The sequence below is a fragment of the Heloderma suspectum genome, chromosome 6 (genome assembly GCF_057233095.1).
Source record: "Heloderma suspectum isolate Gila_16-S chromosome 6, 16-S_ref, whole genome shotgun sequence".
Classification (NCBI taxonomy): domain Eukaryota; kingdom Metazoa; phylum Chordata; class Lepidosauria; order Squamata; family Helodermatidae; genus Heloderma; species Heloderma suspectum.
The window spans coordinates 41,659,039-41,674,805 of record NC_139463.1 but is presented as its reverse complement, the minus strand read 5'-3'; the positions used below and the strand labels follow the sequence as shown (position 1 = coordinate 41,674,805).

Sequence of the window (15,767 nt, the reverse complement as noted above, 5' to 3'; positions counted from 1 at the left end):
TTGCACCAAAGCCTGGAGAGGTGATGGGGGTTAAGATCACTGCCTAGGGAAGCAGGGAGACCCTGCAGTTCAGTGCTTTGCATGCAGAGGGTCCCAGGTTCAATCCCTGATGTCTCCAGCCCAAAGGTGTTACAGGGCTGGGAAAGGCTACAGTTCAGTGCACCCTGACCTGGACCTCACCAAACAATTCCATTTATTTCAAAGGGAACAAGCACAGGATCAGGCTGTGCATGTGTATCCTACTGTTATGGGATATACTGTTCTGCCATGAAAACTGAACAGGGGACCTTTGCACTGGACTTTAGTACTGCTGGACAGCTGGAGACGTTTGCTCAATGGACAATCCTTTGCAGCTGATGCTCTGAGAGCCAGTGCTGCAGTGTGAAGGCTGAAAAGCTCACCGAGAGTGGGGCGGGAGGGGGAGAGACAGCTGCATTGTCTTGAGATCCAGAGAGGGGGAAATGCAAGCTTTTGCATCTGGAAAGCAAGAAGCAGGCTCGCAGGGGCTGCAGTCACTGTTGGCGGACTGATGCTACTTTCAAACTAGCATTGCCTGCCTTGTTGACTGCCAGCTTGCCTCTGTTTCACCTGCGTATGTGTAAATAAATTAGCATTAAAAAGTCTCCAGGGTTTTTTTTTTCTCCTCATACGCACACAAAATATCCTTGAAAAGGCTAGCCCAAGGAATTCCCTACTGCTTGGGGAAGTGTGTATGTGTGTGCAGAATACTATTTTGCTATTCTTTTTTTTTTTATCTCTACACACACTAATTGTTTTTTTAAATTAGCACTCACTGGTACTCCCAGGCTTGCCCTCTGACTCATCTCTGTGCTCCATTTAATGGAATAATTCTCTTTAGAAACATTGAGATCCTCATTGCTGTATTCCATCCGATAAATAAGATGCTGAAATCCAGAGGCAGATTCCACGGGCTCAATCCCATAGGTAATGTTCTCAAACAGCAACAGCCCACTGGGGGGCAGGCAGGCAGCAGGGAGGAAGCAAAAAAAGATCGCTGGTGTAAACCAGGACTTGGATAGTCAATAGTCACATTCCCTATTCAGCCTGACATGGTGCTTCAGCACCCCGATTTCAGGATATGAACAGTCAGCCTTAGGGCAAAACTATACCTTAGGTTAGCCTCCCCCCCAACCTGATGCCCTCCGTATGTGTTGGACAACTCCCATCATCCTCAGTCAGCATGGCCGACACATCCGGAGAGCCCCAGGCTGGTTTCAGGTAAACATGTATTTTGGCAAAATGTGCTTGTTTTAAGATTGGCGCATAAGGGAGATTTCATCTGCAGAGGGGGGGCTTTCTTCCCATAGTCAGGGACTTGAGAAAAAAAAAAAGTTAATGGCTAGATTTGTTTTCCTTAATAACCTCAAATCTCTCCCTAGCCTTTGGAAGGTGACACCCATTAAGTAGTGGGAGGGGCAAAGAAACAGCATGCAGGATGATGCAGCAAGTTTGAATTTGAGGAAAGTCAGACAGAAACAGAGAGCTGAGGGATTTTAGCTGGAGATAGTGACAACAATAACAGGGGTACCGTCTTCCAGGGCTGAGAACGTAGTTCTCTGGGAATCTAATGCAGGATTAGTAGTTTGCTGCCTGCTTTTAAGCATCTGCTTGCTTCCAACAGGCTCTGTTTGTATATTTGTGATTCAACTGGTATTTAAAAGAGGCCATAAGTCTCAAGTGCTCTCCCTCATCCAAAGTAAATCCTGCAGTGCAACCCCCTGGTCCCCATACTGCTTGCAGAAGTGGGGAGTATATAACTTATGAAAATAGTTTAAATTTAAAATTAGATGAGCAATGAAACAATAATCATGAACCCATCATAAAACGGCAGCTCAAAAAAAAGACAGAAAAAAGAACAGCTCAACAGCTCTTAAAAGCTTGGCAGAATAAACAAGTCCTTAGTAATTTCTTACAATCTTAAATCTCAGCCTCCTTAGGAAGGAGCTATGGAACTACATCTGAGAATTCCCTGCTCTGTGCTGACATAGATCAAACTACAGCTGAGCTGAAGTTTTCAGCTCAGCCTTTTTCTCTGAAAAAACAGGGGGCAGTAATGGAGCTTTTTCCAACAATGCTTCTGGAATGATGCTAGGCCCTGGCAAAGTGTCATCCAAGCACAGGCACTGCGGAAGGGCATGGTGACCATCAAGCAGCACACAAGTGGTGAAAGATTAATGAGTTAAAGAAAGGAACACACACATCTTCGAAAAGCTGCTGCTGCTACCACCACTACCTATCAAGGTAACCCCCACAAGGCAAAATATCATAGAATTCCACCCTGGGAATAGAGAATAACATGCCACTCCACTTTTGCCGCTTGCAAAGGAGGTTGCAAAAGTGAAGCAGCATTTTTGGCTCAGTACTAGAACCTTAAGGGTGAAAAGGAGCAATGGAAAGGTTCATATAGGAAAAGTTCCACGGCACCTTGGTGTCACAGAAGGGACTGTGTGCTATTCCAGAGAGGACAGCAAGGAGTGCATGAGATTCAGTTGAAGCTTTATGCACAACAGTACGTCAGCCATAGGTAATAGTAAGGGATGGAACTCGAGTTTTCTGAATAGCAAGGTGTAGGCAAGGTGTCTCCTCTCCCAGGAATACCATCCTACTTCAGCTGCAGTGCTTTATGGTATTCATATTTAGAAGGCAATGCAAGAAGCAAGGGAAAGAGAAAGGCAAGGGTAATAATGGACAACCATGAGCAAAAGTAGATGATGATGATGATGATGATGATATCATCCCGCACATAGAACGCTGGATGTCAGGGAGAAGGTTCTAGACTAGCCTACTCCCTGACATGTTAATTTTCTACGCACAGGAACAGAAAGGAATCAAACTGAATGGAGGGGTTTTCAATCTCATGAGCTCCCACTAGAAGTCTAAAGTGGTATGGTACAGCCACTGGTTGATCACCTCAGTGCAAACTATGCTGCAGTAAGACATACTTGGTCTTCATTTCAGTTGGGGCCAAGGTCTGAGAGTTTTTCAGGCAAAAAGGTAATAGGAAAGATTGATTTGGGGGAGATGTTAGGGGAGAGGGAGGTGCCACCATGTGTAAATTCTTGTTATGCATTACCACAGCAGCTTAATAATAAATTAATAATAATAATAATGATAAGCAGTTTGTCCAATTTCAGCAGAGTCATTATTTTTCCTTCACCAAAGCTCTAATGTGGACAGAATGCAGTCACGCTTAGACTGAGGTACAAAAGGGTTCCGTTCAAAAGTTACAAGAAGGACTCACCTGAGCCCAGAGCAGGTGCTGAGCATCACAAGTGAATTTGTGTAACTTTCTATATAGCCTTGATAGTAGCAATCCCGCTAGAAAGAACAATTTATGTATTAGCAGGGGTTAAAAAAGAGGAGGAGGAGGAAACAGAAGCAGAAGCAGAAGAAGAAGAAGGACAACATATACCTGCAATTCACACACACTGCTGTATGAGACCCAACCCTGCATGGGCTCCACCACCATTGTGTCTTGGGCCCTGTTCAGACATTCAAAGACTCACGATAGCCACTTGAGAATGCAGCCTCATGGAGTCTGCTCACCCTGGCAAGCAATATTTGAATCTCCCACACAGAGTCCAGCAATTTTTCGTTACACCGTGGCAACCATCTTGATTTCCTGTTGGTGACTCAGCAGCAAAAATTACCAGAATCATGCGCTGTGGCTTGGCCACATAGAGCAAAGCCATTCCCACATTTTGGATCACATATATTAACTTATCCATAAGCCTCCTTTCAAAGGGTTTCCTGGAAGTGGCAAGCTCAGTTGCTCTTTCAACGTTCACAAGACGAGTTTGTCCCATCGAAACACTTTTAATAAATCAGCTTTTTGCATGATTCAGGCTTTAATCCTTTATTGGATTCATATATGTAACGTAAGATGGATGTGTCGGTGTAATTTAGTGTGACAGCCCAAAATGGGGCTGAGGGAGAAAACAAAAGGGTTAGGGTTTACTGTACAGATGCTTGTGTGTATGATGGACTGAATATTCAGGAGATTCCTGGAGACTTAATATCCCTGGACATCTAGGACTGGGTTTGCCTAGACCTATCTGCATCTATTGGCTTGTTGACCCCTACTGACTAAATCTTGTTAACTACAATTCCTTTCTGGATATGTTTGTTCATCTTTTGATCTCACCTTGCAAAACAGTTTTATTGCTATTTTCCCCAGTATGCCATCTTTATGTCTGACTTCAACCATTCATTTAACAGAAGTGGGTTCTGGCCCATGCCAACCTGTTGCTACAATTAGTTGTTAAGATGCCACTCCCCACAGTTGTTTTTACTGCAAAGTACTTACAGCACAAAACCTATTAATTCAGGAACAAGTAGAGGTGTACGAAACCCCACTTACCTTGCTCCGCTGGGGTCTGCGGGGGGAGGAGGCGATCCGGTCCTCCCCCCGGAATCCTCGACGGGGGGGAGGCGATCTGGTCCTCTCCCCCGGAATCCTGCCTGGCCGGCTCTGCTCCGTGGCCAGTCCACGGAGCCGCTGGCTGGGCCAATCTGCAGCAGATCCTCTATCCGCTGCCGGGCTGCTGCGGACACAAATGGCGTCCTGCATAGGGGACGCCGTTTGCGTCCCTACGCTAGGCTGTGACAGGCTACGTATCTATTTACGTAGCCTATCACAGCTAAAGCAGGGACGCAAATGGCATAGGGGACGCCATATATATATGAGAGAGAATATGACCAGCCGGTTTCTTACTGGCTCTCCAATCACCCGATTCCTCTTAGGCTGATTGGCTGCAGTTCCCTTCTACCTCTGTCGGGGGGGGCACTGTGGAGCAACAAGGCTTAGGCTAGCCCTGGGGTGGGGAATTCCTGGCCCTCCAGATGTTGCTGGGCTACAACTTCCATCAGTCCTAGCTGGCGTGGTCAGTGATGTTGGGAGTTGTAGTTCAACAACATCTGGAGCATCACAGGTTCCTTCCCTCTGAGCCTGCCAGTCTTTTCACCTGCAAGCTGTTCTGCTGAAGCAGAGACTAAGGTTCCTCGACTCTGTTAGATTCTAAGATTCCTGGGTTTTTGCCTTACACCCACAGACAATTGCCTTCCCCCTATCCAAGGTTTCCAGACATATGCTTGCAGATGAAAAGTGGCGGGTGGGAAAGGGTTAAGCAGGCCTCCCCTCCCTCCCTCCCTCCCTCCCTCCCTCCCTCCCTCCCTCCCACTCATTGTTTTTCCACTGCAAATTGCCCAACCTGGCCATGTTGGAGCGAGAAATGGCAACCAGAATTCCCAGATCATGTGCATGCCACTGAAAGTCAGTTTCTCTAATATGGCTACTCTGTGTGCCAGTCCTTGGATGGGGATGTGGTCTGTTCTGTGAAAGAATGTGTGTGTCTCAATGTGTGCTTAAAAATGCTTATTAATATGCACATTTTAGCTGATCAACCATATGAGTAAAACTCATATGACTGACATTTTAAAAAAAACAAACTGGTTGGTAGCTCTAACGTAGTCAAATAACCAGCAAATGAAAAGAATCTCGCTTCCCACATCTGAGAAATCTTACCTGAATGGAAGGCATAACAGACACCACACTCCCTGTCTGGGTATACGTATAAACTCTGAAATCATTGGTTAAAATGGATCTACAGAAACATACACAAAAAAGGGGATGCAGGGTGAGGAAGAGAAGGAGAGTGTGCTGATGCTGAAAATTACAACAGCCAAGGTTGGCCTGAGCATTAGGTACAGCAGGCCATCTCCTCAGGCAGCAGGAGATGATGGAGGGTGAGAAATGGTGGTGAGGTGTTGCAGGACAGAGCTGTGTTTGCCACACCACCTGCCCTGTATGCCTTAACCAAGCCTGCTACTCTCAGGTGTGGCAGAGGTAGCCAGTGTTGAAGTGAGATTCAACTGCTAGTCCAGTTGGCTTCTATAAGTGGAAGAGGGGGATCTTGTCCTTTGGCTCAGGCACAAAAGATCTTACGCTGGACCTGACAGCAGCATTTACTGACGGACTGCGGACCTGATGGACTGCGGACAAATGGCCTCTTGAAATACTCCACCCTACTGATTGGCAAAGAGAGGATAAATACTCCAACTGTTTCTCAGGGCTGGGGTTCACTATTAGCAGTGGCAATAGCACAGCTTCTTTCTTTTTTTGCCTAAGAGTTTGGGTTTGTTGGGGGGGGGGGGTTGCTACCTATTGCAAGCTGTTGCAGCAGCAGCAGCAACACTGTCGGCAAACTGGCCACTGTTTTGTATCCTCCACAGTGCCCTGGACTTAGCATTGTGGGGTAATTCCCTGGCCCACCTAGAGTAAGAAGACGTATCATTTTTGTATATAGCACCATCTATGTACATGATGCTTTACAAAGAATGAGAGGACAGCTCCTGGCCATAAGGAGCATGCAATCTATAAAATGACACAAGGGAGAGAACAGAGGATGTGGAGAGAAATGGAGGCGAGGGTACACAGGCAAAGAGAATTATTGCAGATACATGTACAGCAGGGCATGGGAACTAGGCCTTGTGCCAAAGTCTTCACAGAAAAAGCAAGTTTTGAGGAGGGATTTGAAGGAAGAGGGAGAGGGGGGCCTCATGGTGACTTGCGGCCTGATTCTGTACACAAGGCCTGGGGTTCAGAGGCAAACTACACCTTTTTAAAAAAAAAGTTTGCTTAGTCCTGGTCACTCTCTCCCTTTTTCATAAAATGCACCTGTGGAGGGCCTGATCCAGATTGGGACAGATGTGTGTGTGTGTGTGTGTGTGTCTTTCCTCCCTGTGTTGTTTTCCAGCCTAAGCTCCCTTCCCTCTCAGCTGCTAATGGTCCCCAAAGGTACTGTTTGTGGTGAACGGCACCACTGGGGAAAATACCACCCGAGAGAGGGAATTTTGGCAGGAAAACCACATGGGGCGGAAAGGGGTTAACCTCATTTCCACATGTGCTCTGGTCTTATGTAGATATTATCTTATATTACTGTACAGGAAAACACAACGTGCAGTCTGTCCCTCCGACTGCTCAAGTGAAAAACTGGGATCTGGACATCTGCCGCCTCTCCTCAGCCTACGCAGGGCCTTCTCTCCCAGCAGAGAAGCCAGAAAGGGAGGTTGGAGGCCACCAAGAAACCCTGCAGAGCATGTCTCCAAGCCATTTCTTTGCTCCTTTTTAAAGGCCTGCCATGTCTTGCCAGAGAGGCTGAGGCTGGTTACTCAAGGGTTTCTTTACTTACGGAGACACAAGTTTGGGAACCAGGCTGCAAGCCTGCAGGGTGCTGAGCTAGGCCTGGAGGTGACTAGCTTTAGCCTTGCGCAGCTGTTCAAAGCGCATGCAATGAAGGCACCTGTGAGGGGAAGGGGCAGGCAGCCATGTTAGTTCTTCACACGCCTGCCTGGTTCGCATCTAAGATGGGGTGGGTGAGTTAGTTTTTATATCAAAAGGACACACACTTCAAGCCCTTTCCTTCCCAGATCAGCCTGGTTCTGGTATCAGGGCTGGGCTGAGAAGAAAAGTTCTTGAAGTGACCGGGTAAGTCTGGGAAGAGGGCAAGGTGAGCTCCCCTCACCGCTACACATCCTGTTTAGCATTAAAAAAAATTGATCACCCATCCCATCCTGCTTTGGTCAGAGTCAGTTTATATACTCTGCTTGCCACAAATATCGTGCTCAAAGCAGTTCACAAAACAAACAATGTAAACACAATAACCATAATTATAATACATTACATTAACTCAGTTGCAGTTCGGCTTTATGTATGAATGGGGCAGGCGCTAAAGAAACAAACATGGCCGCCACTGTCGCGTCTAGGCTGGCCTTTAGCTGGGCTCTGTTGAAGTAATGCCTGCCTTTGCTGATAGCTCTTGTTCTATTTATTACATTTTTATCCCACCTTTGCTTGAAGAGGTCTGGGTGGCATGCATGCCCCAACCCTTGTAGCCTTACAATAACCCCGTGAGGTAGGGTAGGCTGAGCAATTCAGCTTCTCCCTCCTCCTCCCTGATTTAACGGCCTTGATTTGCATTCCTGAACAGAACCTCTGCATGTACCATTGTAGGCATGGTGAGAAACTCTTGTTCAGGCATTTGAGGAAGGCGCCTGCCTCGGGGGTGCTTGCTGCAGCAGTGCTGCTCACCCGCCCCAGGTGCCTTCATTGCATGCGCTTTGAACAGCTGCGCAAGGCTAAAGCTAGTCACCTCCAGGCCTAGCTCAGCACCCTGCAGGCTTGCAGCCTGTTCCCAAACTTGTGTCTCCATAAGTAAAGAAACTGAGCAGGGGTGGGCAACGCATGGCCCATGAGTCACATGCGGCCCCTGCTACGGCAAAAAAAGAAGCAAAACAAGCTAAATTTGGCACATTTAGTGCTCCGTAGCTGTGGCCAATTTTTTGGGGTTAAAAAACATTCTTTTCAGCTGTCCTGCATCCCCCCCCCCCCCCCCGAACCTATGAAGTTGCCCATTCCTAGGCTACAGGCTTGCTTTTTGTTTGTAAATGAAGGCTGCCAAGTAAGGGAGGTGCCATAACCTCAGCCCTGGACAGCAGCCAGGAACTCTGACACGGGGCAAGTGGGAGGAGAACCAGCTCAAGTCAAGAATACCAGATTTGCAAGCCATAGAGAGCCTATGGCTTGTCACAACCAATCTAGATGGAGAGGTAGACAGATGGATCTGCTAAGGTCCAAATAATATACAAGATTTACAAAACGAGAGCTAGTGTGGTGTAGTGGCTAGGATGTTAGACTGGAGATCGGGGTTCAGAAGGCCTCAGCTGAGCTCCAAACCCTTTTAGTGCAAATTACCAACTTGGTGCTATCTTAGGTTCTACAACTCCAGCCTGACCTTTCCTGACTAGGCCGCTCTCGGGTGTCCATCGAGCCCTCTGGGTCCCGGCTTGTGGTCAAGTAAGGAGAGGGCCTGGAATATCTCTGGTGTGCTGCAGTCCTGCCAACAGCCAGTTCTCACTTACTTCTCAGCGTAAGTGTGCTACCTTCCTCCTCAGCAGTCTCTTATCGATTGGTTTGTTTTTTAACTCACAGGCCATTACCACTTAACGGTTGCAACGTTTTACCTTATTTACTCAGACTTTCAACGGACTTGCTGGTAGAGGCCTACAGTATCCCTCCGTAGGTACGTTTAAAATGCAAAGGGATTTTCCAGTGAGGACTATAGAGATTTGGTATTGAAAGTAAGCTAGTCTCCTCTGCAAATGAGGTTTACTAATTACACAGGCAAATAGATAAACAGGCCAGAGGCAATTACTTCTCCTACTCACTGTCTCCTCAGGTGAATTGTATATAGCTTCCCATTTAGATTCATATCGTAGGTCATCCTTTCCTGCAACAGCCAAAGTTTTTGTCATGCAGTTGGTGTTGTAGACAGACAGACAGACATAGTGAAGTCCAACCCACACAAACAGTTGGTGCGTCCTGCCCACCTGCAAAGTTGCCACAGTTCAAGAACAGTTTAACTCCTGGATCTGCTGTGATTGTAGGCTGGGGTCTTTTCACAAGAGGGCCCTTTAGCTAGAAGCAGAATTAAAACTGTGGTTCCACATGGAACTTAATATAGTGTTCCTGGTGGTTTCTGCAACAAAGATGATGTAGTACAGTACTCCCAAACCCAGTATCCTCCAGATCTGTTGGACCACCACTTCCATAATCCTGGGCTGAGGATGACAAGAGGAGCAGCTCAATGTATGTGGAGAGCACTAGGTTGGGAGTGGCTCCTGCAGTATATCCCCACCCCCTAAGACAGAGGTGGGCAAACTTTTCGCCCCTGAGGGTCTCATAAGACAATAGGCAGCCTATTATGCCTGCACACACATATGCACATGTGGAGATTTCAGAAAGCTGTTGTACTGTATCAGCACCCACTAAGATAGAGGTGGGCCACCTTTTTGCCCCCAAAAGCCACATGCAGTATTAGGCGGTTATACCTGTGCACTCACATGTCTAACTGCACCCAGACGGTCACACTCATAACGCACGCATACATAAGCGCACAAACTCTGTTGTTAAGCAGCGAGGGAACAGCAATCTTGATGAGGATACAAAAAATGCACACAAAAATATGTACAAATTTTTGTGCAGACTAAAAAATAATGGCAATCCAATGTGAAATTGGGATGGAACAAACTTATTGGAAACATGAGAACCTGAGCAAAATCACGCTTGTCAGATTCGGCCATTCCTATCCATTCTTCCACCTCAGGATTCTGCCAGCCCTTTCTGTTAAACGTAACAACTCCTAGAGGGATAGGTCTGTTGCAGCAGAAACATGACTGCATTATTGGAGATAGTTATATTCATTACTCTACCTCTACAAATCGCTATTGAAATATTATGTTTTGAAATGATTTGTTGTTGAAATATTACTGATACATTGCCTTTGAAATGCTCACTGATGCCAGTAGTATGGGTTATCTGATGGTTTTTCTATTTTCTATAATATATGCTACTCTCAGTGCAATCTGTAGTAGAAAAGTAGCATGTGCATTAAATAGAGTTACAACCAGCCAGACTGTTAACATGAGTCAACTGTATGGTGCAACATACCAATTTTGCAACCTCTTCAGTGGCTGGCTGCCTGTCCATCTCCAGAAACAATGCAAAGTGTTGGCACTGACCTTGAAGCCCAAAATGGTCTACGATCAGTATATCTGAAGCATTTCCTACATCATTATGAACCTGTACACAACTGGATCAATGTTGGATCTGCCACCATCTCAGGTGTGGCATGTGGGCCCTTGAGACAGGGTCTTTTTGTTCAGCATAGCACCTAAATTAGGGGATGCAGCTCCAAGGAAGACCCACCTGGTCCCCTTGCTTCCTATCTTTTGGCAAGCAGCAAAGACTTGGTTATTTCAAGCAAGCTTTAGGCTCTGTGTAAGGCAGTGGGGTAGAACCTCAGACCCGGGGAGAAAATTCTGTCCCTCCTGGAATCCCAATCTGGCCCAGGGTTCCCCAGATGGCCATACCCACTTTCTCCCAACCACCAGTCATTTGGTGGTTTCCCAGCTCTTGTGCAGTTTTTTCACCATTCTAGAAGGTTGAAATGCCTCTCCCAAGGCTTAGTTACTGGCACTAAGGTCTTTAAGCTAAAATATCCTGTTTTTTGGTAGCATTTTAATCCTGCCCCTTTGGTGTTCAGCTCCAACCACCACTGGAAAGTTGCTCCCGAGAGCTTCTCCAAAATGGAATTTGGCCCTTGCTCTAGAAGAGGTTTGACACACCTGATATAAGGGCACAGCTAGATGAACCAGGGATGGTCTGTTATGAGATTTATGTTTTGCATTTTTAAAAAGCTAAATCCAAGCCCCAAATGGTGTCTGTATGGTTTTTTTCCCCTGCAGGACAAATATCAACACTAAAGGGGCAATTTGATCAAGGGCAAAAGGAGTCACACCCCAGTACCATTGGCCCAGTCCAGCATTTTTAAATGATACTGCTTTAATACATTATTAAACAGCCTTGATGGGATGGCCCAGACTAAAATGTGGGGTGGGAAGACTTATAATAAACAAACACAATACCGTATTTCCAAAGGCATACACTGGGATCCTCTGGGGAACCACCACTTGCAGAAACGTTCGCTGAAATCCTATACAGGAAAGACCCTCCTATAATCATTTATTTATGAATATATTACATCTAGAGAAGCTTTGGGTTTTATTTGCATTACTGGCTTATACTGCTCATTTTGTCGTTTCTGGAAAACCTGGGGACTATCGTTGTGCAAGGAGCATTTCCAGCACTCTCACCCAATTGCAATTCCGTGGCTTCCTTGGGGGAAGCCATGAAAGTTAAGGTGGTCTGAACCCACTACACATTTGTAGCATAGTTATGCTTTTTCTCTAGGATAGGAATGGTCAACTAGCAGCTCGGGGAGAAGGGGTCAAATCCAGTCCCAGAGCATTTAATTTGGCCCCTTTTGAGCCTACCAAAGTTGAATCAAGCTGTGGCAGATGGACAGGAAATTTATTTTGTAAAATACATAGATGTTCCATGTTTAAATATATCTTTCTTCCAGCTTTATATGTAATTCCCTAACTATATGCACTCCATAATTGTAAATCTCTCTCTCTCTCTCTCTCTCTCTCTCTCTCTCTTAGTGGTGCTAACATTATTATCAAACTTAGGGTAGGAGTGGGTGGATATCAGTCCTTGTGGCAAATATAATTTTTGACCAGTGACTGGAGAATGGAGCAGCCCTCAAAAGTTAACCCTGCCTGATGTAGGGCTTTATTTGTGCCACAGCTTCCCAGAAGCCTAGCCCAATCCTATGCATGTGGACTCAGAGGTGAGTCCCACTGAGTTCAGTGGAACTGGCTTATAATCAAAGGTGTATAGTATTATAGCCTTAGCCCTGAAGCCCATTTCTGATCCCTTGGCCATACCCTCCATGAAGTGGAATAGCAAGGGCATGTGTTTGAGCATCTGCAGAGTGTTTTTCCTCTTACAACCACAAGCAATCAAAGTTAGGGGCCAGGGAAGAGGGCATGACCCCAGGCAGGTTTGAGCTCTGGATTTTCCCAACTTCTATAAAAACTGCCCGTGCCATGCCTTGCTTCCTCTTCTGCACACCCTGTTAATCTCAGACCCTCAAGGCTGCCTTATACGGAGTCAGACCATTTGTCCATCTAACTCAGTATTGTTGTCTACAACAGGTGGGGCAACTTGTGGCTCGCCAGATGTTTCGGACCACATTTCCTGCCATCTGTTCCATTGGCTATGCTAGCTAGCGTCGACGGGAGTTGGAGGCCAAAACATCTGGAAGGCCAGAAGTTGCCTACTTTTGGTCTATGCTGATGAGCAGTGGCTCTCCAGGGGTTCAGATAGGAGCCTTTCTAAGCTCTTCCTGGAGATGCTGGGATTGAACATGGAACCTTCTGCATGCAAAGCAGGTGCTTTGCTGCTGAGCTGCAGTTCTCCCAACGATTTGCTGAGTGTGTGGAAGGGAAAGAACTGCCTGCTCTCAAAGGAGAGGCAAACCCAGAACGCAGGAAGCCGCCTTATACCAAGTCAGACCATTGATCCAGCTAGCTCAGTTTTGTCTTTTCATATCGTTAATGCACATACAAAAATGCCATACAATTAACGTGTACAAGGGGGAGGACTACAAAAGCAGACCTCTCTGTCCCCCTCCCAGAATTATACACGTCCGCTGGATCGTCAGTACAGTTCTTATGTGCATACCAATGTATGCGTGTAACCTCTCTGTGTTGTCAGAACCCAAGCGGAGCCTGTGAGCTTACAGTCAGAGTGCAGGTGCCATGAAGTTCAGTGCAGGACTGGGCAACCTGCAGTTCAAAAGCCTTCTGCATGGAATCAGTCCAGGCCTCTGGCAAAAGCAATCTGGCCTCTTCCCCTGGCAGCCCACTGGGCAGGAAGGAAGACAGAGAGACAGAAAAGGAGGTGGTGGAAAGAGAAAAGGGGGTAATCCATCCATTTTTGGCTCTGGCCCTGCTCACCACCCAAATGCAGCCCCCAACAGATTACCTGCAAGGAAAAGTGGTGCTCAACAGAAAAAAGGTCCCCCCATCCCCAACTAGTGAATGCATGTGGGGCAGTACAGGTTGAGGCTTTCTACCATGCTCCTGCTTTCTCCCCACCATGCAGTTCACAGGGCATGCATGTGCAAATTGATACGTGAAAAGGCATAACCGTATATAAAGAGAAGTACGTCTGAGCATGCATAGAGTGCCTTCCCCTCTTGCCACCATGCACAACTCTTCCCATACTTAAACATGGAAGAAATCAGGTTCCCACCCCAGGCAGATGGCACGCTTGCAAAGTTTCCTCTTTCCCGCTGACATTACACACACCACCTACACGAAGACAGTAGTCCAAACTGTGTATGAGACTTCTAAAGCTTGTAGCTTATGGCGGTACTTCCAGTTCACTGCTGAACCTTATCCCACTCTTCCATCCCTGATGGTGCCCCAGTCCCTTTCTCCATGGGATGGCATGGCGCCCAGCAGGAAGGAGGGCCCATAGTGTATCTCATTTTTAAAATCTCTAGCTAGGTTGTAGCTTGCCCCCAAAGACTATTGCCAGTACAGCTCAACCCCGCACCACCAATCTGGAATTATCTGATTGTAACCAGATCCAGGCAGGGGCCTGTCCTCTAATTCTATACCAAGTGCCATCCGATCACTATTATTATTATTATTATTATTATTATTATTATTATTATTATTATTATTATTGGCACTCCGGGCACAAAGGCATGGCTTCCAGCAGGCGTCAGCCCCGGCACCAGTTCACACTGAGAGATGAAGCCAGCCAGCCCAGGAAGGACTTCCTCCCCTCTCTGACTCCGAGGGTCCCCCGGCCTGCTATGTCCCTCCCCGGGACCCAGCTGGCTCACCCAGCACAGACACCAGGCAAGCGACGAGCAGCGCCAACGCCAGCCGGAGCACAGCCATCGCCACCGCGCCGCGGCCAGCAGCGGAAGGCGCAGCTTCCGCTGACCGGTAACGGGCGCGCAGGGGCGAGAACGAGGCGCGGCCGCGGCAGAGACGCGCGTTCGCGGCCCCCGCTGCGGAGACCCGGCCCAGGCGGAGCGGGGCAGGGACCCTTTTTGGCGTGGGAAGGCGCGCAGCGCGAGGCGAAAAGCCCAGGCAGGGGACTGCCGTGGGGAGGCCGATCTCGGCGGGGGGACGGAGCGGAGCCGGCCCGCGGGGCTGAAGGCCGCGGGGCTCTCTCGGCGTGCCGCGTCGGTTCTGCAGCGGTTCGCCCCGAACTGGCCTAGTGAACCCGCTTTTGCACGTGCGTTCGGCACTTATATATATATGAAACATTCGCTCGGTTGAACATTCATTCGCATGTGCGTATGTGAGCGAACGTTTGATTCCTCCCTGGATTTGCTGATGTTTTTGAAGGGTTTGCTCCAGCTCCCGACTAGGCGGCGACGTTTGCTGTCTAGGAGGGCGAAAGCGAAGCGGCGCGCGCGGGCACGTCAGCTCGCGCCTCGGCGCTCCCCGGTGGGATGAGCTGCCTTCCGCCAAGGGACCGGCTCGTCTGCTGGAGACCCGGAGGAGAAAGTGCAACAACGGCGGGACTGGGTGAAACGAGCTTCCGTGAAATCAAAACGGGGCCCTCATGATTTCATGTGGCTTTTAAAGGGGAGACCAACAAAACCGCCATCCAGGCACAGGGCACATCTGCCTCTGTGGGCTGAACCGGAAAAATCACAGATCCGCCACTCATGGGCACAGCCACCACACAAAAACAGGGACCCTTGGCAGGGATCCCCTTGATTTCATACGAGTTTTGTCGATCAAATGCCCCAAACCACCATCATATCGCAGCCAGAGCACAGCTGCCTCCACGGACACAGCACAAAAACGGGTCTGAGGCAGGGATCCTCTTGATTACATATGACTTTTACAGAGCAAATCTCCCAGTCATCGCCCAATCACAGAGCACACCTGCCTCCATGGACTGAACCAGAAAAATGAAGGATCTGCTACTCGTGGGTGCAGCCACAGTGCAAGAAAAATGGATCCGAGGCAGGGATCCTCATGATTTTTACAAGAAAAATACCCGCAAACTCCATCATATCAGAGAACACATTTGCCTCAACTGACTGAACCACAAAAATCACAGCTCTGCCACTCCTTGACGCTGCCATAGTTAGGGGTGTAGGAAACCTACTTACCCATCCGCTGAAGGGGTCTGCGGGGGCGGGGGAGGCGATCCGTCCCTCCCCCCAGAATCCTCCCTGGCTGGCTCTGCTCCGTGGCGAGACCACGGAGCCGCTGGCCAGGCCCATCCGCAGCCAGACCTCCAG

The 15,767-nt window shown here is 48.0% G+C and overlaps 1 protein-coding gene across 6 annotated transcripts in view; it reads right to left on the bottom strand.

The window, feature by feature from the left end:
• LOC146340693 (disintegrin and metalloproteinase domain-containing protein 2-like) overlaps window positions 1-14,424 on the bottom strand; it is a 44,526-nt gene extending 30,102 nt beyond the window's left edge. For 2 of the 6 annotated variants that reach the window (XM_084808197.1, XM_084808198.1), the window contains exons 1-6: window positions 14,343-14,424; window positions 11,506-11,573; window positions 9,247-9,308; window positions 5,546-5,624; window positions 3,263-3,339; window positions 795-972 (exon numbers count right to left, since the gene is read on the bottom strand). In XM_084808197.1, the coding sequence (XP_084664323.1) occupies window positions 795-972; window positions 3,263-3,339; window positions 5,546-5,624; window positions 9,247-9,308; window positions 11,506-11,573; window positions 14,343-14,400 (522 nt within the window). In that variant the 5' untranslated portion in view covers window positions 14,401-14,424. Of the gene's footprint in view, window positions 1-794; window positions 973-3,262; window positions 3,340-5,545; window positions 5,625-9,246; window positions 9,309-11,505; window positions 11,574-13,227; window positions 13,352-14,342 lie in introns of all 6 variants that reach the window. The other 4 variants (XM_084808199.1, XM_084808201.1, XM_084808200.1 and 1 more) reach the window with 3 other exon arrangements.
• Between the last annotated feature and the right edge of the window lie 1,343 nt (window positions 14,425-15,767).